The sequence below is a fragment of the Nymphaea colorata genome, chromosome 2, assembly GCF_008831285.2.
Source record: "Nymphaea colorata isolate Beijing-Zhang1983 chromosome 2, ASM883128v2, whole genome shotgun sequence".
In the NCBI taxonomy this organism is placed as follows: Eukaryota; Viridiplantae; Streptophyta; class Magnoliopsida; order Nymphaeales; family Nymphaeaceae; genus Nymphaea; species Nymphaea colorata.
In genome coordinates, this window is record NC_045139.1 from 13,123,273 (window position 1) to 13,151,185 (window position 27,913).

Below are 27,913 nucleotides of genomic sequence, written 5' to 3' on the forward strand. Positions count from 1 at the left end.
ACTTAAAAGTATTTCAAAATAACAACCAAAAAGGGAAAAGATGAAAAGAGAGAAAAGGCGAAACCAGTATGAAAGCGATGATGTGCATGTAACTTTATTCACCCAGCTTGTCATTGAGCTGGAAGGTTTTCCAAGAGGCCCAGGTGGCATAAAAGGTGGAGGTGGTGGAAACCATCCAGCCGCTGCTGTCATCGACGGTGTAAGTAGCTGCCGACGCTGCGGCAACCATCGTCATCGTCATCAAGAGGACGACGGAAGGGAAAGTGCTCCAATACGACGCCATGGTAGTGGCGAGGACGTTTGTGTTCCAAGGTCGACCCCGGTTGTTGGTCACTTTGGGCAGGGAGGAGAGGCCCCCCTTTTCGTTTTCTTTTCCTTCCCCTCCTTAACCTGTGAGACGGCGGCGTCGCTCGAGAGGGGAATGCGGAGGATGGCGCTTCTCCCGCTCTCAGCTGTTTTTATTTAGATTTTGGGATCCGAGTGCCTGTTTTTGGGTTGGTGAATGGAAGAGAAGCTTGGGGAGGCTTTTCTCGCTGCAGGGTAGGCAATGTAAGCCCGGACCTAGCCGATCCCGTGGACCTTCCTCCTTCGGCACCGCGAACTCCTATGAAGCTGTCTACCATACTTGGACCCAAGTGTGGAAGGCACGGCTTGCTTCTTCTGCAAAGTTGAAAAACCGTGTCTGAAGAGGAAACTGGTAAAAGAACCAAGCCGACTTTTATTGAAGAAATAAGCCTCTCTCTTTGTATATTTTTTAATTTCACTCTGGCTTTTGTCGCTGAAGCCTTACTCTAGATGGTGACATAGGGAGTTGTGAAACTATAAACTTTTTATGGATCGAAGAGTGTTTCGACTGATTGCAACTGGTGACTCAGCAGGTCAAACCGGTGACTTGGCCGAGTTTTACTGCCTATTTTTAAAGAAAAAATATTAACAACAATAAGTCTTAGAAATATCGATTTGCCCCTTATTATTCATAAATCTGGCTTCTTTTATATTAAGTAGTCAACCACCCAATGGAAAAACCAGAACCTATCATAGAGGTCCTTGTAGCAGCGGAGGTAATACACAAATTTAGAGAGGGACATCCTTGTAGCAGCGGAGGGAATACACAATTTTAGAGAGGGACACTGATCAATCTTATTATTAGAAATGAATTGGATGCATGCAAAACTACAAAGCACTAGCTGCGATTAGTGTGGCCACTACATATAGCGAGGCTTGTGTCCAACATCATCATAATAAAATTTTTACTAAGGTTTATACAATTGTAATGTGCGGAAATGGCTTTTCAAAGCATCCACTTATCAACACAATTAGGGGCATAACAAAAACTAACTTTAAAACCACCAACATTTAAATAGTAGATTTGAACATACGTTTGAAAACAGTATTTCATAAATGACAAAATACGGAAGTTTGTCACATTTCAAAATTCAACTCTTAAAATTGATCAGTCGGGTAGCACCAGATCACAACAGTACAACCATATCGTCACTATCCCTTTTATTCACGAATCTCGTGAAAGGGGAAAATTGGGGTGATAATTTTGAGAAATTCTCAAAATGATGTCTGCCATTGATTTATGCCAGTATATACATTTTATACATTTCAACATCAAACTTACCCTACTACTGCATGAAGACAAGGTACTTGAAACATTCGATATGCACATATATAAAATGTTCAAGACATGTTTAGAACCACAATGTCATGAATATAATAAGTACATATTCATGCAATATTCATTATCTGTTGATATGCTTGCAAGCATAAATAAGTTTCTCCTGTCAAGTCGCTGGGGGCATTACACGGGTAATGTCTAAGCCGGCACTCGTGATTTCATTAAACACAGTGCCCAAAAAAACAACCATAGCAACCACAAGATATCAACCTCAACACGTGCTAGTACTAGACTTATATAGATAGGACGTTGTCTTCATCCGACCCCTTATAAAGGACTAGGGGAAGGGCTATTCTCGAGGAACAGGTCAGCCCCTGAAGGGCATTGCCCAAAACATAAGTAGATTCACTGCAACACCACAAAAACCTGGATGGCGTAGCACTGGCTCGCTCGGACCCACCCAGGTGGAAGCGCAACGCTCTTCACCTCCCTCATGCAACTAGAGATCATGCCACCTTCTCCCCCAAACAATTCAGACCATTCACGATCATGCCAAATTATGCATCCAAGTATAAAATTGTTTTGCTCATATGATTCATCAACTGCATGTCAACAATATGCAATTACATGCGGTAATAATTAAAGTCAACAATATGGATCTCAAGTCCAATTTTAAATAAGCTCGTGATATAGCAAGATCACAATGACATCCACATGTAAGTCTCGATCTGAAACAGATCCATATCCAAATCTTTCAGCAACTATTATTCATTCATAAACCCATATACATAATCCAAACAATTGAATGACAATAAATAACTCATTTTCTTTTTTTATAATGCAGTGGTCTAAATGTCAATTGTGATATCAGGTCACGACACAAACAGGTGCATATTGCAAGCATATACATAAGTTAAAATGAGTCTGATCCAAAACCACATGCATTTTACTACAATTAATATGCGTAGGCATACATGAAGGAACCCGATCCAGATGTTTGGATGCGAATGCAATACAAGAGATTCACATTCATATCCATTGTCTTATTTTCATAAAATCATCTAGTATTTTGCATTCAATTCATCATGATCAAACTTAGAGTCTGAACTCGTGTATGCTGAGCTAACTCGGTCAAGCTAAATTTTGGATCCATATCTAAATAAAATCTGTTTGTAATGATGAACAAATCGAAAGTGCATATATTCTCAAAACAAATCAAATATTGTTCGAGACCCAAACATGAATAGGCTCTAAACAAGTGAAATTTGTATTCAAATATATTTACAACATCCAAGATATCTACTTTAAGGTACATCGGATCCAGATCCAATTACAACTCACAAGTATTAACAATAAAATTTCTAAACAAACTTGAGTTCGTGTTGAAATTCTTTGGAAGCCATTAAATATTTATTTTCATAAACAACTGGATCCGTTTCAAAAATCTACTTATATACATATGTTTTTAAAACAAGTCAGTTCCAACAAGATTTGGAATCAAGTTTGAAACTCTTTGAACATAATTCAAGACTAATAATTCATGGAAACAACATTCAATATTATAAGTAATTATTTTTGCTTGTAAAACAGATTTTATAATTTCTTTGAATCAAACCCACAACAAGTTTCAAACGTACCACCAAATGACAAATTCCTGAAAAACTCCTTAATTTAATCAACTTTGGTCCAAACTACTTAGACTCAAAGTCTAGTAGGTTCAAGGTGATGTATTCTAGACCTGTTTTTAACAAAGAATCACATTTCAAATAAAATAGAAGATGTACCAATGAATAAAAAGAGCATCACTGGTCAGATTAGTTGAAAACATAATTGAATTTAAACTATATGAACCCAAACATCTATTTTAAGATAAATGAGATCCAAATCCAACTCTACTGATTCTCTAAACCGACCCGAATGTCTTTTATATACCTTAGATTATTTTTCTACAAGTTTAACCTGCAATGATAAGCGTGAACAAAATTTGTTTTGCTAAACTATACCCAGCATAGGATTCCAATTCAACTCAGTCAAAGGTAATAAGCTCAAAAATAAAATCAGCATAAAAGAATAGAATGGGACCAAAATTATATCTCAATATTCCAAGACTAAGCCTCAAAGTCCAACGTGATCACTATTTATGAAATCTCAACTGAGCAAGAGAACTATGTTTATAAATTAGTTTATAGAAAACATAATAGTAAACAGTTTTAAACTTACGAGGCCTGTTTACAGAATTTGCCAGAGACCAGAATGTGCAAAACTGGGCGGGGATTCGTGAACTCCATTTCTGAAGATAGAAATGGGACAGCACAAACTCTTTTCTTTTTCCAATCGTGCTATGCACCACGTTGAGAAAGACCAACCTCCTATGCAGGTACCTCAAACGGGAGGTGCTCCTTAGAGTGCCATATATATAACACTGTTCTGGAAAAGATGGAAAAAATAGAGGGGCGGTTTCAAACTCGCAGTTTGGAAAACAACCGAAGAAGTTTCACTTTTCAGCCCAACGACCCACGTTGAGAAAGACCAACCTCCCAGCTGTTTGCTTCCATGGCCGCTACCATCAGCCTCCACGGAAATCCGGCGACTTCCGATCATTGGTGGCCATAGCCCGCACTACCCAGGAGCATCCTCTCTTCTCTATCACATACTCGTTTCTTTTAGCTTTTCATTTTCTCTTCTTTTGAAATAGGTTATTACGATGGTGGAGGGATTCTTCAGGGTGACTGCCAACATCAAGCCGCTCATATGTTCCCTTCAGGGTTCTGTATATTATCAAGGCTATGCGAGCTTTGGGCGTACACATGCAAGTGTCACCATGCCAAAAACAACTTCATGCCTATGTGGATATGTCGGTGATTCACAAAATACCAGCATATTCTTGGCTTGATGCAATCACATAAGCACATTAAGTAAAGAAGATGCATACATGTGCATGGTAGGTAGACATCATGTTAATGGTCATCATGCATGCGCATGGTAGACATCATGTTAATGGACATGCTTTGCTTGAGATCAATGAGACAACCATTCTTTGCTCATGCTGGCATCATACAGATACCATCTTAAAAACAGAGCACATGGGTACATCCATAAACATGGAACCATGCAGATCATTGTACATATACACACTAATAAACTCATCTCATCCGTATGAAATGTTCATGCATATGAAAGGCCACAAACCAAATGGGTAGCAACGTGCCTTCTGACGCAGCACCACAAGGAGAACAACTATGAAAAACAAGATGTTGTAGCGAAGAAGAAAGGAGAAAGGAGGCAGCGTTCTCTCTCTCTCACTGGCTAAATTCTCTTTTAAAACAGTTTTAGGTAACTTTTCCTATAAGACTCTCAACTCCCTAACTTTTAGATAGTGGCCATAACGGTGGGAAATAACCGCCCACTAGCAAAAATTGAATAATAAGTGCCAAAATCAATGTATCATTTTTTTAAAATAGAAAAAAAAAAAAAAAAAAAGGCAGGGTTGACACCAGTCCACACACCATTGTTCATGGAAGTGGGGAACCCTATTGGTTTTCTTTTGTTTCTAAGATGACATCCATATACAGGCTTAATGTAGCTTATTTTTTACGGCCTTGCCATTAAATGAGTTCTTGATTTCAAAATCACCCGAGCCATTACCAGAAAATAGCACGTGCAACTTTACAAAGTCAGCGCCGAACCAGATGACTTTGGCGAGTCAGGCCGAGCTGCAAATAGACGAGTCTTCCTACTGAGTTGACCCAGTAGGGTTGAGTCGAGCTGAGTCAACGAGTTCACTTGGCGAGTTGATAAACCTTGGTTTTTACGGTTCAACAGATTGTCTTACCTTTAACATTTAGGCTGAATGGAGAGATATCTGGAAAAGACTGAAATCTCTCCTTTTTCATCTTCCTTCATTGTTCATGGATTGGGTTGGGTGGAGAATGGTAAGCCTATCAACAATCAACTATAATGTTGTGCATCCATTAATTTCATTTCATTTGAGGAAAACAACACAACACCCACATGAATCAAATTGGCTATTAGACTTTTACTAATCCACCAACCAAATCAACTATGTCATGTTCATCAGGGCTATTTAGGCTGAAAGGAAAATAAATACTAAAAGTTAAAGAATATAGGACGCACAATGCGTCAGAAAGAATAAATAAATAAATCCCCCATTATCAGGGCCTACCTTTGTTCACGTTGAATAGGTGCCGAACCTAATTAAGTGCACTGTCACATGCATCAGCGACATTGACCACTGGATATGCTTCATTTTAGCTTCGCCCATCATTTCCCTTTTTATCGCAAGTGGCAGACCGTCGCTTTTTTGGGGGCGGGTCCAGGCTACTCTCCACGCCAACATATAACGCGCGTATCAGCCGCGTCGACTGGTACATGCCGATAGATATTCACAGTCTATGTACCTTCTTCACAAGGCTGATGCCAACATCTACAAAGGCACAGCTTTCCATACCCAATTTCAGGCTTCCATGGTATTCAACTGGCGCCACTGCCTACACCGTCTCTCTTTTTATCTTTGGTTTTCGGTCAACTTGTTACGATAAACAAGTACCAAAGAAAGGGCTGCAGCGCTTTAATTTTGGGTTTTTGCGTGAAAGTATGTAGTAGATAGGCAACGGACGGCCTCCACCAACAATCAACGCGACATCAAACTCCTTGTAACATTAGCCCGTTGCGGTATGATACAAAGACTCGTCGAAGCAGACATTACGGGCTTAAGCTAAGTTCTAGCACAACCAAATGGCCGGAGCGCCTCGGCGAAAACCTTGCAACGTTAGTACAAAAACAAACACCAGTTTCCTGAAACTCACAACTACGACTTCAGACGCTCTTGGACTCCAATATTCGGAGACTTAGCAAAAGTCCAAGCTAAATAAACCCTTCACATTTCACAATACCAATTTGACATGAACAACCATTCATCACCTAAGAAAAACAAAACCCAAAATCAACAGAACCAGACTTTTGGACTAATCCTCATCTATGATGCGGGATGCAGGTGCGGCAATTTTCAGTGCATGGCGATGCGTATTTCATAGACTCCCTTTTCCCATATTTTCCTTTGATTTTTTTATGACTACCAATACTGTAAATAAAACTTCTACATTAAGGCTATTTTAGCCCAAAATTTTAGAGGAGGTTGATCCTTTTTACATAAATACCCTCCTTTCATTCTTTAAAAGGGGGAGGATGTTAAGGACGACAGAGGCACAAGTATATGGAATATATAAGAGAGAGAAAGAGGAAGGGAGGTTGTCGTCTTTTTAAAGACGATAAAGGCAGGGCACAACTTTATGAAATAAGAAAGAGGAGAATGGGGGTGTCGTGTGCCGAGTCGTGTGACTGACATCTTTTAGAAAGAGGGAAATACGTGAGGGAAAAACAAGACAAAAAAGCCAAAAATGCAAGCGAGAGAGACAGAGAGAAGCACGTTCCCATGGTGATGCCGCCTCTTTGCTGTCACCAGTCCTTGTCGCTGCTCACCGGAGAAAAAAAAGGAAAGATCGCTGCCGCTGTTCACCATTGCTGGAAGCAGAGAGAGACAAGAAGGGCGCAATGCTGTTGCATTGATGTGGGTGCAAATGTTTGTTTTGATGCATCAGTGTTACATAGATGACCACAGACAAATAAAATTCACCAAATTGTATGAAGATTTGTAACCAAAGCAGATCGAGGAGGAAATCTCTATTTAGTATTTCACTGTTATATAGCAAACAACATTTTAGTGCAAACAGAAAATTTGTAAATATCAATGAAAAACTACGTAAAGATTTTTATTTTCTCCAATTATGTCATCAGATTGGTCAAAGTAGAATACAACAACGGTGATGATGGTGACAGCAAAGGATACTTTGTATTTTTCAATTTCTTCATGGAAAAAGTAAAACGACTACCCTTAGCAACTGTGTCACAAAAGTGTGAAATCTAAGTACAGGTGAGACATTTTTTCCAAAACAAAAAGTGCAGGTGCAGCAAGGATACACACACATATATAAGGTACAAAATTGTCCAAAAACAACAAAATCAGCAACCTAGTACCCACAAGCCATGATTCTATCAATGTTTCAACTTAGGCCATGGCCCTACTCCAGTCAATGAATTTTTTTTTTACACTGAAAAAAATAATATTTTTTAATTGTATAATGTATTTTTTGTATTAGAATTCAGTTTGGCCCTATCTAGATTCAAAGGTGAGACTGTCGACCCGCCCCAAAAAATTCTGGCTTCGCCCCTGATTTCAACAATAAAAAAATTCAAGCTGCACCAAATGTCTGAGTCGTGTCAACTCAAGTGCGGGACCCTTTTTGAAGAGTCCATGTTACTTGATACAACAAGTACTCGATGAGCCATGCTCAGCGTCTAAACGTGACATCCATTGAAGTTCCTTGGCTTAGTTGGACCTGTCAAGGAACATACTTGAAAAGCCAGCTCCAAGGAAAAACTAACAAATCCAAACACCTGAAGTTCGTTTGGTTTTACATATTCCTATGCGAGCAGGGTGCAAGTGCAGTATCAAAAGCACTAGGCAAGGTCCAGTATCACCCTTAATGAAGTTCACATTGAACAATATTTTCACCAGGCACGCAATTGCACCACATTCGGACCATGCAAACATAATTGCTTGATAGCTCCATCATGCAAGAATATATACAAGCAAACTTGGAACCCTGCACAACTTTTCATGTGCTGAAGAAGCAAACTTTTTCCGTTAAGAAAGAATTGATTTCCATGTTGATCTTGGTCAATGCTTCTGCATGACAAAATAGCGATATAGGAGTGCTACATGAGACATTGTCTCCATTTTATCTAAGGATCATCGAGCTTAAGGTCCTCCTTCGCTGCTCTAAAGTTATATTACTATTCCCATGGCATCATTAAAACCCAACATATGCTAAAATTGAGGGCCAAATGCATTACCACTCTACTTTACAATTGACAAAGGTGGAGCCAAAAATTTTTTCAGGGGTGGACCAAATAGTCCAACCTCTGGATTCGAGTGGGGCCAAACTGAACCCGAATCCAAACAATACATGGCGCAACTAAAAATTTTCAATTTTTTCAATATAATTTTCTTCTTTTCAGTTTACTGGGGTGGGGCCATGGCCCAAATGGGCCCCCCATCCCTCCACCCTTGATAATTGATACTAAGGGTGGGCATCAGGCTAGGTACCCATACCCGGCCTGACTCGAACCCAGGCCTGGGCCTAACACTATCTTATCTAAAATATATTATTTTATTTTAAAAATATATATTTTTATTCTAATTAATTATATTTATATGTTATATTATATTATATTCTTATATATTACATTATATAAAATATTTTTTACGTATGTTTTATTATAATCAAGCCGAGCTCGAGTTGTGGGCATGAGCAACAGCTTCGGCCCAGGCCCAACCTGTTATAGAGCTGGGCCAGCCCGATGCCCAGACAACTAGAACGGTTACATCCCGGTTCATGAATCTCTCTATAAAAGATAGACAAGCTCATGTAACACTGTATTCGATGTTTCATGAATATGTCCATTTTGTGGTTAAATTCTTGGAACAATATGCAACTATTCCATGTGTCAATCAAGCCCTTAGGAGACAATTGATTACCCTTAGTCTACTCTAGTCTAAGATCCTTAGAATTAGATCCATGGATCTCAAATCTACCCTTCGCCTCTGATCTTAGACGAGACCTTTTCTCAATGCAAGAAACTGAAGCTTTCAAGTGTGGATCTTAGGTTTGATTTGAGCTCTTTAGTTCATAAACCATGGAATTTATTGTATATATCTTTTGCCAGATCCATGGATATAAACTTGAAGTAATCAAACACACCTTTAGGGGGTGTATGATTACACTAAGTCTTAGATCTCAAGGTCAGTTTTGACAAAAGGCCACCTTAAATCCATGGTTCCAAGTCTAACAAACTATATACTTGAGAACCGTGGATTTAAGATGACTGTTGTGCCTCAAACGCATAGATCAGAGGGAAAGGGGCTTTGACTTGAGAACCGTGGATATTAAGATACAAGGTTTACAAATCTTCATACATTTCATTGCTTGTTAGAAACCCAAGACCAAAATCCTTGAATTTAAGATCTTAAGATCATAGATCAGGATCTAAGATCTGAAGAAATCAAACCCACCTCAATCGTTTCCCTTTTCCTCAAAAAGGAGCTGACCTTAAATCCAGGAAATTTACACCTAAAATCAACCGTTAACGACTCCTTAAGTCGGCAAGTTTAATGCTACCCTTGCAGTGTCTACGCTGCCCTTGCAGTGTCATTATGTCATAGTGACTCTACCATCTTCTGGCATGCCATCAATCAAAGGCATTAATTTTCCTTTTTTTTTTTCTTCCTCCTCTAGTTCTTTCTTTTACTTGGTGACCAAAAATTCTAGAATGTCCCTTACACTTATTCCTACACTTATCTTCCCTCTTATCATCAAACTTGAGATGTCATAGACGTTGTTCACCCATCTAATGCTGATTGTGCCACAATACGAGCATAATCCTAATCAAAGGTTCAAAATTAAGTAATTCATGTGTAGGTGGAGAAGACAAATCTTGACGCAAGAACCTCATGCTAATTGCACCTATATATTGGATGAAAATGATTTCATACCAGTATCCTCCACAGGGCTTCAACCTGTTTCTACCATGTTTTGCTTCTAAAATTTTGAATCATTTAAAGAAGTACAATAAGTTGTTTTCCATAAGCAATCCCCATCATGTCCTATAATTCAACGAATGCTTTAGAAATCATGCCTTAAGACCCAACTCGTGACATCGCACGTCAAAATGGTGACCCGACCAAGTTTTGAAAGAAAAAGATGTATAACTTGTCAATTTGAACATAAAAAGGTCGTAGAATGACCTGATTACTTATAGTATTCAGCAATAACTCAAATTAACATCAAGTAAAGCCATGACTAAGTTATATCAACTCATACAATAACAAGAAACCACACTATTATGCTACTTTGTAGCTGCATACTTCAACAGAATTGAGTATCAAGTACTAATATATCAATGAAAACAAATACTCAACAAAATAAGCATTAATATCAAGATAACATCTATTACTAAACCTTAGGCAAGCCAAGCCAATTCACTATTTATATATAAGAACAGAGTTGAAGAAACTAAACTTTAACTGTCCTCAACCGTTGAGATGATTTAACAATCATAACTATAATAGTTTCCCAAAGTGGGAGAATCTGAGAAAGGAAATAAAATGTGAAACCTAAATCTCGGGCAGACCTGAAATAATCATCTCATTCTAACTGACATATGCCTTCTCCTTGTCAAGTTTGACAGCAAGGCAACGACATTATGAACATAACACTTCCTTATAATTCTTGCCCCATGGAGTCACAACTGCTATGCAGTCCTAGGCAGTGGACTTTCAAAAAAAGTCCTAGGCAGCACCTAGCCAAGCCGGTAAAAGGAAAAAGAAAGAGCACAAGGACGATGAAAATGAAAAAGAAGATGACGACAAGGAAAAGGTGGAAAATGAAGAGGAAGAAAGGAGAGTATACGAAGAAGAAAAAGAACTTTTTTAAGACTTCTTAAGTGGACTCCTAGGAACTAGTTCCTAGGCCAGTCTAAAAGGTGGCCCCTCGAGGCCTGTGCACACTTTTGACTACATAGCTTCTGTGTCAACTCTTGGGTCAGAGAAGTGTTTTCTAATACTTAGGTCGACAAATTATTAATGGTTGTCCTCTCTTTTGCAAAAAGACTATCGCAAGCTGTATTGATCAGGCCAATAGATACGTCGTATTATATACGTCAGATTATAAAGTATCATAATGTATTAAATGTGTATCCTAAATTCATTTTTTTAAATTCAAAAAAAAAATAAAAAAATAAAGAAAATCAGATAAATCAAGAAAAATAAAAAATTATGTTAAATTATAGGTATGAAGTTACTTCACAAACATGAATAAGTGGTCATAATATCATATAACAACACAACATAAACTAAGACATCAAAAAACATAATTTTCAAGATGATCTACATAATAACTCATAAGTCATAAGATCCTTAACACATCAAAAACCAAGTTTTACTTACACTATACATGACATCACAAGACAAAATTGTTCAATGTTAATGCAAATAACAAATGAAAACAGCTTCATTCATAATCTTTATCATCACATTCTCATTTTCATCTTTTGTAGAAGATATAAACCCTCTTTATCTGAACAACAATATACATAATAACTCATAAGTAAGTCATAAGATCCTTAACACATCAAAAACCAAGTTTTACGTACACTATACATGACATCACAAGACAAAATTGTTCAATGTTAATGCAAATAACAAATGAAAACAGCTTCATTCGTAATCTTTATCATCACATTTTCATTTTCATCTTTTGTAGAAGATATAAACCCTCTTTATCTGAACAACGATATATCATCCATGCATAAATCTGCCCTCAAATTGATGATTTCATAGTGAGATTGATTATTCCTTTTGAAAATTGTCACAATCTTCCCCTTCTTTAACCATTAGATATGTTCAAAAACGAAGAAGGAGACAAATTTTAAAAATTAGTTTGAAAAATGGTGGTTTTAAGTTTTAACCCCATATTTTTCAAAATAGACATGTATCGTGCGATATGAGGTATATCGCCCTGTATCGTACGATACAGGCTACATATCGTACGATACATGCAATACACATACAATACACCACCTGTTTGTGATACAGGTGTTGTATCATATTGCAAATCTAAAACGATACAATAAGTATCATATCATACGATACATACAACATAGATTCAAACTACAAAATTTGTCCTTCACGCATTTTTCTCTAAGTGTTGACCCTTACCCATGAAAGTTTATCAACTGATCCAATAAAAACTAATATTTCAGCATGTCGTCTTGTGTTAAAAGTTGCTCAAAAACTGGTATATTCATCAATCAACTTGTGTCCTTCAAAAATAAGTTATAACTTCTAACCAAAGTTTCCTCCCAAACTATCCTTCAAAATTTTTTGTACAAATCAAGTAATTTTCCCATGAATTTGTAAATTGGCAACATGACAAAAAAAGAAATCAACTTTTTAAGAAACCATATTAATGTCAATTGCAATTTTGAAACTGCAAGATGCTTACATTTGCTTCTCAGTGTTTGATGTTTGTATGAACTTTTTCTTCAGAAAATGTTGACAACCTTTCATCTATGATGGTTACCCATACATAAATTGTTGCAAGCATGGGAATTTATGAAACCATGTAAAAAGTAACAGTTGCAAGTCATCAGGTACTTTAAACTGAAAGGTCAAAAGGACATCTTTTCATTGAGTAGCTGGAAAGTTGGAAACCCTCTCTTGATTTGTCCTATAACAATTCAGATCTACAAATTTGATCACCAATGAGAACAGATTCATGAAAGTGTCATGGTGTTCCTACGGTTGTCTGGGGACAAAAGCAAGCAAAATATTGATTTATTAAATATGATGCAAAAATTAACCAGATTGGCTAATTACTTTAATTTAACCAAACAAATCATTGAATAAATGAAGAAAATTAAATGTAGTGCACCCGGCAATCAATCCCATAAAGGAGGCATTGAAATTCACTGTAGTTCTGAGATATAGTTCACAAGTGTTTTTGTAGAATCTTTTAAATCATTCAATTGATGTACTGATTATGATTAACTTCAGACCTGCCATGATGCTTCAACATTTGGTCAAGAGAAAAATATTGACAGGTTTCCTAATGGACATAGAAGGTCATAAATTATGAGCAAATTTTAAGTTGAAGAAAATAAAGAATGGATCAGATGGAGCCAATCTAGTGAAAATTTAAGTATATGACTACCTTCATTATAATGGAAGTTACATGTTTTAGTACAAAGTGAATAGCATGGAGGATTTGTACAAAGCAACATCGAAGCGGTCCAATAAACAAAAGAATAGAATCATGAACGAGAACAATTAAATTGAAAAAAGAATCTGGACAAAATGGGCAACTGAGGAGAAACTAGGTGGTGTCAGTTTAATTTGGATAAAACATAAAGACGAAGTGATGAGTTTTCACAAAAAAGAGAAGGAAACATAAGAAAAAGAAGACTGCAAAGAGATGCGAAGGCAGAAAACTGAGGAAACATAAAGTGGAATACGTTGGTGACCCACCCAAGGATTTGGAAGACATCCGCGGGGCTTCTATTTTTTATTTTTTGGGGTGCACGTGCGCGTCTGCTCATTTCTACCAATGAAGATTTCAGTTAGATTGGAAATGTAACGTTTAAGGACTAAGGAGTCCAAATCCTAGGAAGTATGAACCATAGCATCTTCAAATCAATGAATCACATAGAATATGTGAAATCTATTATAAATGATTTTCTGAATGCCCGTCTACCCTCTTGGACGAAAACAAAGTTCTGGAAACCTATAGTAGCATGTGCAAGTGGGACAAGGAGTATATAGAGAATGCCAGAACAAGAATAAATGGCGATCAACACATGGAGAAAGTGAAGAGAAGGGATTTAGATGAGGGAAATCATCACTTTCGCTCGGAAACAGGGGAAGACAGTGGTCTTGAAGCAACGTCCAACCTGTAACGGAACTGCTTCAACAGCTAGAAAACTGCAGACAACTACAGTTTGCAGCGCGCAGCCACTTGACAATAATCCAAGCTTCACTTTTTTCTAAAGCAACAAACATGACCCTTTTCTCAACTATTGTTTGTAAGCAGGCCATGTCAAGCTCTATCGTCAACCATCACCCTCAAGCGATAACAGCTCAACATGGAGAGCAAGAAATCCAGACAGGCATGCATTTTAAGAAACCCTGGATTAGAACTAAAACAAATAATTCTATGAAATGAGCATGAAAAGTAGCAGCATCACTGGCAGGACGTAATTGAGAAAGGGGAGCAAAGAAAAGAAGAAAATCGTATGAGAGAAACCGGCTTAGGGGAGGGGAAAGGAGAAGGTGGAGTTGTGGTTAGGTGGGGAGCTGTGCCTTCTTCAGCCAGCCAGGAGGGGCAGGAAGCTCGATGGAGACGACCTCAGAGTCCTTTGCCGACAGAATCTAGGGTTCGAAGGATGAGTCCACAAGCTCTTCCTTCTCCCGTGAGGTTGCCATATCTCTCTCTCTTCTCTCCATGCGAGTGGTGCTTAGCTTTCTCTCGTCTGGCCTGTCGTGGCTAGGAACCCGACTCTTCCCACCGCTTTACGCTCCTTCCGAAACAGTTCCAGATAGGGTGAAGGGGGTCCGCTTGTTCGAGCCTTTTGGCGGTAAGGAGTGACCGGTGGGGCGGTTGAATCTGTTGGACAGTGGGATACTGTCCCATTAAAAATTTCAACCGTACTTGGAGCACAATAATACTTTATTTTTTTTACACTAGAATGTACTTCAAATTTCAGTCAGCTCTGAGTACTCCATAGAGGTGGGCATGTAGACGGGCCCGGTCGGACCAGCTTGATTTGCAGTGGGGCTTAAGCCGGCTGAGGAGCTATTTGGCGGCTTGGACACGTGCCCGGCGAATTTCAGCTGGGCACTGGTCTGGCCTAGTTCAGCTCGAATCTGATCACGCCCTATTCTATTTTAATTAAAAAATAAATAAAATATATGTATTATATAACAAAATATATAAATATGAGCCTGTGCCCACTCTTAACTCTTAGCTCCCACTTTTGTTAAAAGCCAAATATGAGTTTGAGGCTACCAAGGCCCATAATGGGCTCCCAACGCCTGTACTGACAACAACTTCATCGAGCCATTGTTTAATGGGTGCTTGCACAACTTTGGGTTCAAATTCTTTCATTTCCTTGGTGAACATGCTAAAAACAAGTTTAAACACTAGCCTTCCTTGTGTTTTCTTTGGTATATATGCTGAATCGCATGTTATTCAGGAATATGAATGTGTATATTATCCAATTTCTCTAGTTTATATTTTTTTTAGCAACCTACTGCCCTTTTTGCTCCTGCCTTAAATTATATTTTTTTAGCAACCTACTGCTTTTTTTGCTCCTGCCTTAAAAGATAACCACATTTGCTGAAGTTGATAGTGCAAAAAATAGTAAGAAGAGCAATTAGGACATTGACGATAGTTCCTACAGCTGTTAAAGGAATTCACGAAGATCCACAGGAAGAAGAAATCACATCATGGCCGATGAGCAACATCCAAATTATATTGTAAATTCTTACGAAGAAGGCAATGTCGTAGACGTGGAACTCAATTACATGTCGCCTCCTCAGTTCGTTCCAATAGGAAACTCCATACCACTCCTACAATATTGTATGAATCATCCTCTTATAGAGAAAAAATGCTGCTGGAAACATTCATAGCATGATGATAAAAAATGCTGCTGGAAACATTCATAGCATGATGATCCAATGCAATGTTCGCATCATTAAACCGATCCAAAGTATTCTCTAGCTCGCCCAATATCAATAGAACTGTTACGAGCCTACCTTGGACCCTGCCGAGAGTCCTGCTCACCAAGCGGCCGAGATGTATGAGGTGGGAATAGTCGAAGAAAACGGCTGCCAAGAGCAGCAAGGCATGGCCGAAGGTGTTGCTGAGGCTATAGCCAAAGGCGGAATGAAAGGACCAGCGGAGGCATGTTGCGTAGAATAGGCTAGACGAAGTGAGGATGATATTGCCGAGAAGACCGGAATAAGGCCGGATGCTGTCAACTCTGCGGAGACACAGCAGGCGAGGCCAAGTCTGGCCAACGATTGCCAAGAGCGCCAGGTCGACAGGGTCGCCGATGGCAACCACGTGCGACGGGCCAGGAGCGGGTGAGGTTAACGCGGCAGAGGGCGCAAGCGATGTCGAGAGTGTCAAGCACGACAAAATGTGGCCGAAGCCGACGCCGAAAACGAATACGCGTGTATGGTCGTGGTCGAGCACGTAAAGTTGGACTGCTTCAAACAAAGTGAGGCTAACCCTATAGCCGAACGAGTTGAAGAATGCAACCAGAAACGTAGTAAGGCTAACGACGCAACTAAGACATTCAACACACGTAACCTAATTCGAAGGGGGGTTATTCTCTACAAAATGGCAGGATATGTTGCGATTAAGCTAGACGGCTGCAACAGCTTAAGGACTCGACGGTGCGACTACAGCAGCCTAGGGTGAACCTATGTAGGTGAAAGCTGAAGGGCTGAGCTGACATCGAGCTAGCTTGGGAGCAACCCAGGTAGGTGCGGGCGATTGAACCAGACCGTGATGAGCTTAGGCGTAACCCGGGCACATACAGGCCGAAACATCACTCAAACCAACTTGAATAAATGTATTTGCTTTTGTTCTTAGTCTAGGTGCGTTTTCCTTGTATCGGTTTAAGATTGACTCAACGAGCTTGGCTTGAGACAGCCCAGCAACTATAAAAGGCTGGAGACTACGTGTAAATTTCATATTAAGAATTAATCAAAGAAGTTTGAGTTCTTCTCCCCGCGCGGGAACCCTTGCCGGCGAAAGCTGATGACCTTCGAGCTCTTGGATGGAGGTCCTCTGGCGAGAGTGAAAACGCCTGAAATCTCATTGGAGTAGACGCCGGAGTTTTGCTACCGAGCCTTTCAGACGACAAATTCCCTATCGCAGACGCTCATCCCAATCAGCATGCATTCCTCTTCAACACCACAGGAGGTTTAGAGGCGTCTGATTGCCCTAGAGGAAGAGCAATGATAGCTCCTGTGGTTCTAGAGCAAATCAATATCGACTGCGACGACTTCTCTCTAGAGATCATCTCTAAGTTAGTCCTGATCTAGAGATCATCTCTAAGTTAGTCCTGATCTCCGACACAACTTTTTGCTTTTGATCTAGTGTGATACAATCTAATTCGATCGAGAGATGCTGACAGATCCCACGATTTGAGCGCTGCTTGTCTAACGTGAGATCTAGATCGATTTGTCTCAGATTTCGATAGTTGATCTGTGTAAGGGAGTAGTCCTGACGAGATCGAGACGCTGATTTCGGCGATCTGTCTAACAACGACCTTAGATCGATTGTTCATAAGCTAGATCGGTTCAATTGTGTCGCAATCAATCTGTAATTGATTAAATTCTTATGTCGACGATGTTCAGAGGACATTCTGTTGGTGAATCGAACGAGAGAGCAGCCGAAACAACCAGATCTACTATCGGTTCATCTTAGATTGCCGCAGGAAGATAACTCTGATCAGATAGATATTTCCGACAACCAGAGTGCGGCGACTATTCTATTAGCTTTGCCTCAACTCAGGAATCATTATGGTGAAATTTGAAGCTTTTACTATATATTTTAATACGAACTATGATGTTCTTATCTTGAATTTCAGCCTACTCAGGTTCCAATTGGGCAACCTACCCTTCCACAAGATATCCCATTATCAGGTTCTCCGCTTTTCCTGGAGTCGTCATATCTATGGAGTGCAAAAAAAGTATCTTCTGTTGTATACGCTCGAGCATTGAAGCCTAGGGTCGCTCTATTGTCTATCGCTCGCAGCCCGGCTAGCTTGAATCTTGCATGAAACCCGTTAAATATATTTAGTGCCATTGTGTTGACATGAAAACTTTGTTGTTGGGCCGTTGATTATTCAGTATGTTCCTTGTAACATGCTAGTGGCTGATTTGCACATATCATCAGCTATGTCAGCTGAGTGTGGAGTGTGGGTGCCGGCGCGGTACATCTCAAAAAATTTAAGTACGGTGATACGGGAAGAGTATTTTATTATTATTAATTTATTATTATTATTATTATTATTATTATTATTATTATTATTATCTTTTTTTATGGTTTTATCTTCAAAATTCAAAATAAAAAATTTCAAATTCATACTTCAGAATAAAAAATTTCAAATATAACAAATATAAAATTAAATAGTCTGCATAACAGTTTCAGTCATAAATGAACAAATGCACATGCACTTGAATAACACAATTACGCCAACCTGATTCATATACAAAAATCAAAATTAATTCAGTTAGTTTCCAGCCAATTTTGAAAGTTTGAAGACCAAGAAAAAAAGCATTTCAATAAAATCAAGCTGATGTTAAGTAGCTAAAATCAGTTTCATTATTAGGGAAAACTAAAAGAATATACAAGTTCGCCATTTATTTTATATTGTATAACAAATGACAACTAAAAGTAGTTTAAAATTTAGTAACAGGATATCAGCAAAATTTTCTAACATATATTGCAAAGCACATTTAGGAGGAGCGAGGAAGATGCATGCGAGAGACAAGGGAAGAGGTCGACGCGGGTGGTTGATTTTGTTAAAAATAAAAAAAAACCCAAAAAATTGGATAAAAATAGATCGACTCGCATTTAACCGCACCCGACTCGGGTCAAATGCAAGTCAAAAAGAACAATTTTAGTTAGGTGCGGTCAGCGCACCTGAGCTCACTGGAGGCGCACCAGCACCCACACCACGTCGACCTCAAACAGGGCGCACCCTAGTGACTTAGATCATCAGTTTCAGGGGCCATGATAGAATCAGCACGAGAACGTTATGGATGATATGGACAATGTGCAGCGGCCGGATAGTGGCAGTAACCATGGGCATAAAGGCAAACGATCAGATGTAAACTGTCACTTATTATTGATGACGGCGTTCGTGGATGTTGGTGGAGAGCCCACTAACCACGTTAAAAACAGTGTTACCTCTGGGTCTTCCTTTGGGTCGCACGATACGTCCCTTGCTAGCTAATGCTGCGGATGCGTAACTTCTTCACACAAGCTCTTCCATTGTCGCCTTTCCTCAGGTCCGCCCTTGCTTCCCCTCTCGGCCCCTTTCGCCTTTGAGCTTTCTCTCCGCAATCTCCCATATTCCTATAGGCCACATTGTGGTACTCTTTACTCGGCTACTGCTTGCGTTCAAGCAGCCGATGCACCAGGGTTTTAATTTCTAATATTTCATAACAGGGTCTCAAATCGCCGTGGTTTTCCTGTCAGGGAGATGGTTATATCCAATAACTTGGTCGTCGGGAACCCTGCTGCCTTAGAGAAGAAGAAGGCCGCCATCAGGAATGCGGGCCTCGACAAATTGCAGGTAATTTGCATGTCGTGCGCCGTGCTAGTGTGCCCCTATAGAGTTTTTTGCATAAATTTGTACCTTTTTGCGTATCTGATATGTTCCGGTTCTTCTCTTGCCTTCTTCATTAGTGAAAGGGGGCATTCTATTTACTTGATCATTCTGTTCGGAGAAGGACGTATGAGCAAGTCTTGCATAATGAAGGTCTCGGTTGTGGGTGTGCAATGAGTTTAATGACCTTTTGCTCCATCCTGCTAAGTCCGGTGCAGGTGGTGCCATGGGCAACTCTCTGTGACCTAAATCACAATCTGGAGATGCCAGTATGCAGCCTTTTGTTTCCGAAACTCTCCCTCCAGTCAATTCCGACACTTGGTAATTGCTAAATGGAAGACCTGCCTCCGGCGAACCTGAAAGTTTTGGCGCTTTCTTGCTCGAGGAAGCCGTTAGGCTCGGGATTCAGGAGGGACATTTTCTCCCTTGGTTTCTTTTCTGGTTAGCAGGCTCTTTTATGCTCTGCTTTGGAGCTGGAGTAGAAGTCGAGAATGGGAATACATCTTGTCTTCTTCCTGCTTATCTTTGTTCTCTAATCTCATTTTTATTCCCATCATCATTTCCATCTCCAATTCCATGCTTCTAAAAAGCCTAGGTTATCAATGAGGCTTGTGTGCGCCCAACCGAATGCTTCCCAAATCCTCATCTCTGCTTTCGTTTCCAGCTCCTAACGAGAGCCTTGTTCTTGTCGTTGATGTGTAATCTGGTATTAGGCACATCCCTGCCAGTACAAGTAGAGGCACTATGTTCGACGGCGAAGGGAGGCTTTCTAGTAACTTGTGAATGTGGCTTACTTCGGACAGTTAGCAGTTCTTGTTTCAACTTTCAACATCAAACCACATGATGGTTTTCTGTCCACAGTTTTAATGAAGTGTAGGCGCCATCCTGGGTAACTTTGTCTTTCCAAAGCAAATGGAGAGCTGATGCTCCAGGTTCTTGCCAAGCGGCAAGATAATCTTCTGTCTCCTGAATCCATGTGCTTTGTTATTTTCTTGTTTCGTAAGATGTCACTGGGTGCCCAAGCTCTTCTCTCTCTCTCTCTCTTATGTAAGGCGCAACTGTCATAGGTTGTTCTAATGTTCTTAAATATGAATATGATAAAATAGATTGAAAATCAACCGTTGATAAAAGTCAAGAACTGCTGTTCATTTGGCACGTAAGCAGGATTCAGGCTAGTTTCTTATCCTCAGTTTCTCATGTACTTGCTCTTATTCATTTATAAGTACATCTAATTTATTTTGATTGCACTTGTACTGTTGTCGAACTGGAGATGCTGCTAAAACTTATTGAAGAACACATAGTATGGGGCTTGATGTTTGAGTTTTATGTTGATTTTGTAGGTCATTGCAGATTTTGATGCTACTTTAACAAAGTACTGGGTTAATGGATATCGAGGGCAGAGTAAGCTTCTGAATCTCTTTGTACTTCATGCATTTATTCTGTGAAGTGGAGACTTTGTATGTTCTGAGTCTTCTGACCACATAATAGGCACCCATGGTCTATTGCAGCAAGGAAATCCTGAGTACGATGTCAAGAGAAGAGAACTATTTGATTATTATCATCCTCTGGAATTCTCACCAACAATTCCCCTTGAGGAGAAAACACAGCTCATGGAAGAATGGTATCTTCTTTTGCCTTTTTTGGGTATTGAGCATTCTTCCTTTAGAGCAAACTTTGGCAAAGATAAATGTAGACATTAGGACTACTTTTAAGTTTGTAAAACTACAACCATTTGTTGAATTGACATACTACAAAAATTTGTTAGATTGGCATACTCTTCTCCGCATGCTGGTTGCAAGCATTTTTGCCCTGGTCAAGCAAATTACGGCACTATGTTATTTACTTAGTGTCTGGTTGTTTCTATGGCAACTACCTTTTATTAATAAAATTAAGTTCCTAAGAAGCTCTGCTTATTTGAATGGACTATATTTTGGGCCTACATCTCAAACCTATTTGGTTGTTGGGCCTTCATGGAGTTAGAACATTTTCTATTATGAATGCAGTTATATTGGGTTTTATGATATCCTCAGATGATTATGTCATACAGTTAAAGCTGAGGGTTCTCTGGTTTTCCTCCATGAATACTCTAGTGATGACCATAAGGAAAAGAAAGGAAAAAGGATTATGCTGAAAAGGTTATGAAGATAGTTTATAAAATGTTAAGCTTGTTATGCTTGATGGGTTTTGCAAGTGTAGGTCATCAGAATGTTAGAAAAACTGTGTGTGCGTGTGTGTGTATATGTATGTATATTTACAGTGAATTGAAATCAGCTGCTGCCGGATAGCCAAAAAATTTAAAACATGGCGTGGGTTCAAATGCTGGTGGTTGATTCAACATTTTCTAGAAAAGCATGGATCTGGGTACAGCTAGTGCATGTGTATACATGCATGTAAAGGAAACAGATATGTGCATGGATAAAAGAATTACTCATAATTGAGTAAAATTTATATATATATATATATATATATATAACTGAAAAGTTCTAATATCATGTAGTGCAACTGGCCTGCCACATGCAAGCAGCAACTGAACCACAGCTCTGCCCACAAGATGTTGATTTGGGTACTGCCACTGGTCAAATTGTGCACTCATGTGATGTAGTTCGAAGGATGTTTGTCATTTGCTTTAATTAAATGCAGCTAATGTCAAACGCAATTGTGAATGTTAGACTAATCTATGTATGTACTTAGTCTGTGCCATTATTTGCAAACTTAGCACAATCACATAAAATTGGCACTTAAAATTGCTAGTGTCTGCCTGTTGCACATCTGCAATTGACTACTTTGGTTATTCTTCCTCTATGTCACAGGGTACTCCATGTTGATACTTGTGTATCCCCTTAAAATAGAAGTTCCAGTATGGACTTAATAAAACAGTTGTATTATTTTATCTTCTGCCATATACTGTGACACAGCTGTTAGTTTTGGAGAATAACCTGCATTCCTACCATGTAGAGGAAACTCCTGCTCAAGGAATAAACTGCTGTAAGCATTCACCAATGATTCCCAGTCATCTTCAGCACTAGTGTGAAGGAGATTAAGGCATTGCCTCTGAGCACTTGAACATCTTAGTACAACATCTCCTGCACTGGTTCCTTGCTTGTATAATTGCATTGCCTATTTATTCAACATCTACATTTCTGAGCTTGCATAGTCTACTAAACAATGTTAATTGTTATCTTAGACATGGATGAATTATACAGTTCTTACAATTTCTTCTCTGCAAATCATTTATATGATAAGTTTTTTGTGACCATGCCTTGAAATTTTTGTAGCATTTCTCTTTATTCTGTAGGACATTTTGAATCGAGAAATAACCGCTGATGACATTTAGCTTTTTACAGAGTTAAAATAGAAAAACTCTAAAAAATTAAGGACTTCCCGTGCAAGCTATTTTTGAGCATGATTATGGAAAAAATCATAATAAGGATGTGGAGCAAAATAATTAGTGAATCTCTTCAATTATGTTTTGATATAGGAAGGAACTTATGGCATTACATATTCTTGTTTGTATCTGAAAAACTGTGTTAATACCGCTAGCTGAGTATCACCCTTACAAGAGAACCTACAGCACACACACCCTAATCCCCAGATTAGGGCTTCTTCCTCCCAGAGGAAGGACACATCAACTTACGTGATAACCCTCATTACAGCTGCCCCATCCTTATTTGTAATTGTTCTTGGGTCAGTTTAATGGGCCCAACCGCGACCCGAGACCCGGTCAATGTCAAACTGCATATTCCATACCAGGGTGGTCGGTTTTTGACCACTCAGTTTCGGGACGGCTCTCTTTCTAATTTCCTATTACAATTTCAGGTGGGAGAAGACTCATAGTCTTCTGCTGGAGGGGGGCTCACCCATGATGCTATAAAGAGGTCTGTATCCAATGCTATCATAGAGTTTCGAGATGGAGTTGTTAAGTTGTTTGAGCTTTTGGAGGTAGGTCTTGTCCTTCTTATTTCATTTGCATTGTAAGGTTATGTTTGTACTCCCTACTTATTAAAGTTTAGTCCAATATCTAAGATTGTGAGAAATCTTAGAGGACTTATAAAAGGGTCGATTAAGTGATCATTTTCTTTGCTTCTAGCCTTTTTGAGGTTATAACCGAAGCTGTTAGGGAGTGGATTGACAGTGGGAAACAACCAGTTCAACACTCAAACTTGGGGTCCTACATGCAGAGATGCAGTGGTCCAAAGGGGTGGACTGTAATGGCCCACTTGTTAAAGTTTAGTCCTACATGCTCAGATGCAGTGCCTCAAGGGGGTGGACTGTAATGGCCCACTTGTTAAAGTTTAGTCACACTCTAAGTTGTGAGGAATCTTGGGGGACTGTAATTGTCTTAGTTTCTAACCTTTTTCTTGCTATAACCGAAGCTGCTAGGGGGTGGTTTATGATCTACCAGGCTAGTAGACCGAGCTCGGTGTGGAAGTGGGATGGGTTGTTATAATGTTTGGCTAGATTTTCAACTGACTTTTTTGTTTGGCTTGACAATTTTTCTGAAAAAGAGATTTAAGAATAATAAGCAGAATATATATGTCTTTCAACTCATAGGGCTCTATGTCACATAGGTATGGGTACGAGGAAGCAGGTACGGGTACGGTGATTTTTGTCAATTTGGTAAGGCAGTATGGAGATAAATATATACATTTAATTCCAAAAAATAAAATAAAAACAAACTTCATATCATCACATAAGCTGCACAAGCAGCATTAGCAGCAAGCATAAGCAGCATAAGGGGCATAACTCATAGTCATATGCTAAAAAGGGGAAAACTACATATGATGGAGTCATCGGTGGCACTGAAAAGGGGAAAACTACAAATGAACAGTCATATGTTAGATGGAGTTGTTCTGATGAATGTCTGCCAGCAACAGCCAAAGCAGGGGAAACTACATACGCTGCTGAAGACAGTCAAATGAAAAAATGAAACAAAATATTACTCTACTGGCGACGCCGAAAGCTGCCGGGGATGCTGAAGAAAGCTGCGGGCACAAGGGCATATGTAAAATAGGAGAGGGAGAAAAAATTGCAGAAACCCTAAAAACAGTCAAATGAAAAAATAAAACAAGATATTACTCTGCCGGCAACGCTGAAAGCTGCTGCCGTCCCTCGCCGGTCACCACCATTGGCTGCCGAATCTCCCACTGGCAGCCGAAGGTCCTACTGTCGCTGGAGGCTGAAGCGGAAAGACGCCGCAAACAAGGCATCTGGTGGTCTTGGGTATGTTTTAACTTTTTAAGTTTTTTTTTTATGGTTTCGATCGGTTTAACGTACCCAGCTGCACCCGCGTACCGGTTTTGCCATACTGGCGTACCGCTATGGGTACGTGGGTCTCCCCCATGTACCACTGTGACATAGGCTGCAATATATTTTAGCTGGTTTTTGCTGTGTCATTCTTTTCATTCACTGATGATCCTTTTTTTTGTATTTATAAATAATGGCTGCAGTAACCAGAATATATCATTCTTGTGTATTGGAAAGACATCTGATAGAGCTCTCTCTCTCTCTCATGCACATGAACACATGTAGCTGGTGGAGCTGTCGCTCTTTGCTGCTAAATCGTGATCAAAATCTTATTTTGGACTTGTGATGAATTTGTTTTCTAATATTGAATGACTGATGATACATATATTTCTTTGTGTTGTGCCAGTTACCTTAGCATGTTGTTATTTAAACTGCAGTCAGGACATAATGTTGTGTAACGTATTCTTAATTGACAGGAAAAAGGTGTGCCTATTCTAATATTTTCTGCTGGCCTTGCAGACATCATAGAGGAGGTTGATTTTTATGTGAATTTTGTTTCTTTTATATAATTGTAAAGTTCCAGTCATATAATTTTGGCACATTTTTTCTTGCTATAATACTTGCCAGGTTTTGGGGCAGAAACTTCATAGATCTTTCAAGAATGTGAACATTGTGTCTAACCGCATGATATTTGATGATAGTGGGCACCTTGTGGCTTTCAGAGGTCTGAATTTCTGCCCCTCTTTTAACACTTATGTATCTTTGACAGATAGAATGTGAAGCAAAGAAACTCCACTCCTTTTGCTTGTGTAGAAAATCAAAGTGTGGACCAATATTTTGAGTTTTTGCCAATTTTCCATGTAATGTTGGTCCATTGCAAATTGTGAAAAAAAAAATCCTTGGGGATTTGGAAGTTGATTATTTGTTTAAACTGATTTTGAATGATTAATTTTTCTTCTAAGGAATTTGAAGCACAAATAACTCTGCACACAGGAAAAACAATCCATGTTCTGAACAAGAATGAACACGCACTTGACATGGCAGCACCACTTCATAACCAACTGGGAGGAAGTTATGTAGTTGAGGATGACTTTTCTGCAATAAAAAAAAGAACGAATGTGCTGCTTCTAGGGGACCACATCGGAGACCTGGGAATGTCAGATGGTTTGAAGTATGAAAATCGCATATCGATTGGATTCTTGTATGCTACCTTCCCTTGTAAATTCAGCTTTGTATGCTGTATTAGACTGTACCTTTTGTCTTTATCTTTGGCTGCCCTAAAATTTTGCATTCACTTCACCATGTGATAGATTATGGTTTGCATAACTAGTAGTTTCTTCCTTGTCACTTTGTTGATGAATTGTGGTCATAAATTTTTGCTTCTTGAGGATGTAATAACAACCTTATGTTCATGTGGCTATGTGCAGGAATTTGTGATTGATTAATAGGAAAATAACTCCTAGAATAAATAATTGTTGAATTCAATAAAAATAAGAGATCTCATTGAGGTACCTGAAAAGTTCATGAATGAAAGGACTTTCCACTTCAATCGTATCTATAGGCTGTTTTACTTTTAATAGTATTCTTGGCACATTCACTTGACATTTTCTTTGCATCATAAAAAGGATATTGCTTTTCATCATGCAATGAGTGTTTGTTGCGGAATGGATCTGCTAGAGATTTTCTCTGCACTGTTTTTGTGGTATTAATAACAATATAGTAGGATCTCTTGTCTGTTTTCTGATTTTTTTACACATTTTGGCCCTTGTGAAGGGGAAACTCAATCATAATGCTCTATCCTTTCACCTTCTTTTTATGTAATCCTAACTTTGTCGCTGAAACCCTAACATTCTGCAGGGTTAGCAAAAGGAAGACCTGCAATTTATGTGCATCAATAAAGGAGGAGCATGTTTTTTATTCCCTAAGGTTGATCTGCCTGGAGGCAGGAGTGTAGGGTTCACTTATTTGTGGCTTTCTATGTGCAGCCAAAGCCTTTGTTTTTTGACGAAAATTATCTCTATGCAAGAGCATCCAAACACTTTCAACCGGTTCATTTTCTGCTGACAGCATGACTCTGTTGCTTTCATGTTGTTTATTGTCTGGCCTTGACAGTTCCATATGCTAATTATTTTGTAAACTTCCCTGTATCTTCTGATTTCAGTTTATTATGGTTTATTGCATACTCTGTTAATCTTTATTACACCTGACCTTCATTTTGGTTCTATGTATCTGCAGGAATGATGATGTTGAAAAGTCAATTGAAGGTTATAGACAAGCATTTGACATTGTTTTTCTGGTACATTTTGACTTCAAAATCATTTCATGTTATCTTATTACAGGCTGTCATTATAAAAATAGTAATTGATCTGTGGATTGCGATGCAGAATGATGCCTCCATGTGGGGAGTGGTTGATCTTGTTACCGAACTTGCTTCTTCATTGGAACATAGGGAAAACGAAGATTAGAGATAGCTAATGCAAGCTATTTATATATTTTCTCTAAGATGTTTCTGGTGGAAGTACTTTGTGACTTTTAGATCTAGCTGAAATATAGCTTGTTTGTCCTTTTAGCAATGCAGATTAATGCTGCTTTGAATTACTTTTGTTATGGTAACTTTTGATGCTAAATCTGGAGAAAGTCCTCTCTGAAATGTTCGGAATTTCAGGCACAATGTATTGTTGGCTAAAAGAGGAGGTTCTTAAGAACAAATCATGTGTTATGCCTGATAGGTTTAGTTTAATGTCGATCTGTCTTAATTCTGCCTTAAGCCGAGTTGTTTTTCCTTTGCAAAATTGCTGCAGGCCTATGCTTTTCTTGAACCCGATTGTGGATGAATGCCATGCATACTTGTGCTCTGTTTTATCTTAGCCTTTGTATGGCATGCTGCTGCAAGTTTTCAATGAGATCCGTGATAATGTTCTGGAAAGGTTCACAATTTATTGAAAAAAAAAAGGTTCACCATGAAAGATGAGATAAATAGAGCATTAAGACAAGAACCCTAAT

General features: G+C 39.0%; 1 protein-coding gene across 1 annotated transcript; it reads left to right on the plus strand.

Annotated features, from left to right (window-relative positions):
• Positions 1-19,196: 19,196 nt before the first annotated feature.
• LOC116247939 (uncharacterized) lies at positions 19,197-27,666 on the plus strand. The gene is given in 11 exon segments (XM_031620409.2): positions 19,197-19,346; positions 19,507-19,633; positions 21,007-21,067; positions 21,155-21,287; positions 23,483-23,517; positions 23,520-23,605; positions 25,387-25,443; positions 25,538-25,634; positions 25,904-26,111; positions 27,146-27,206; positions 27,295-27,666. Coding segments are annotated over 11 exon segments (1,002 nt in total). The 5' UTR covers positions 19,197-19,290; the 3' UTR covers positions 27,376-27,666.
• The last annotated feature ends 247 nt before the right edge of the window (positions 27,667-27,913 follow it).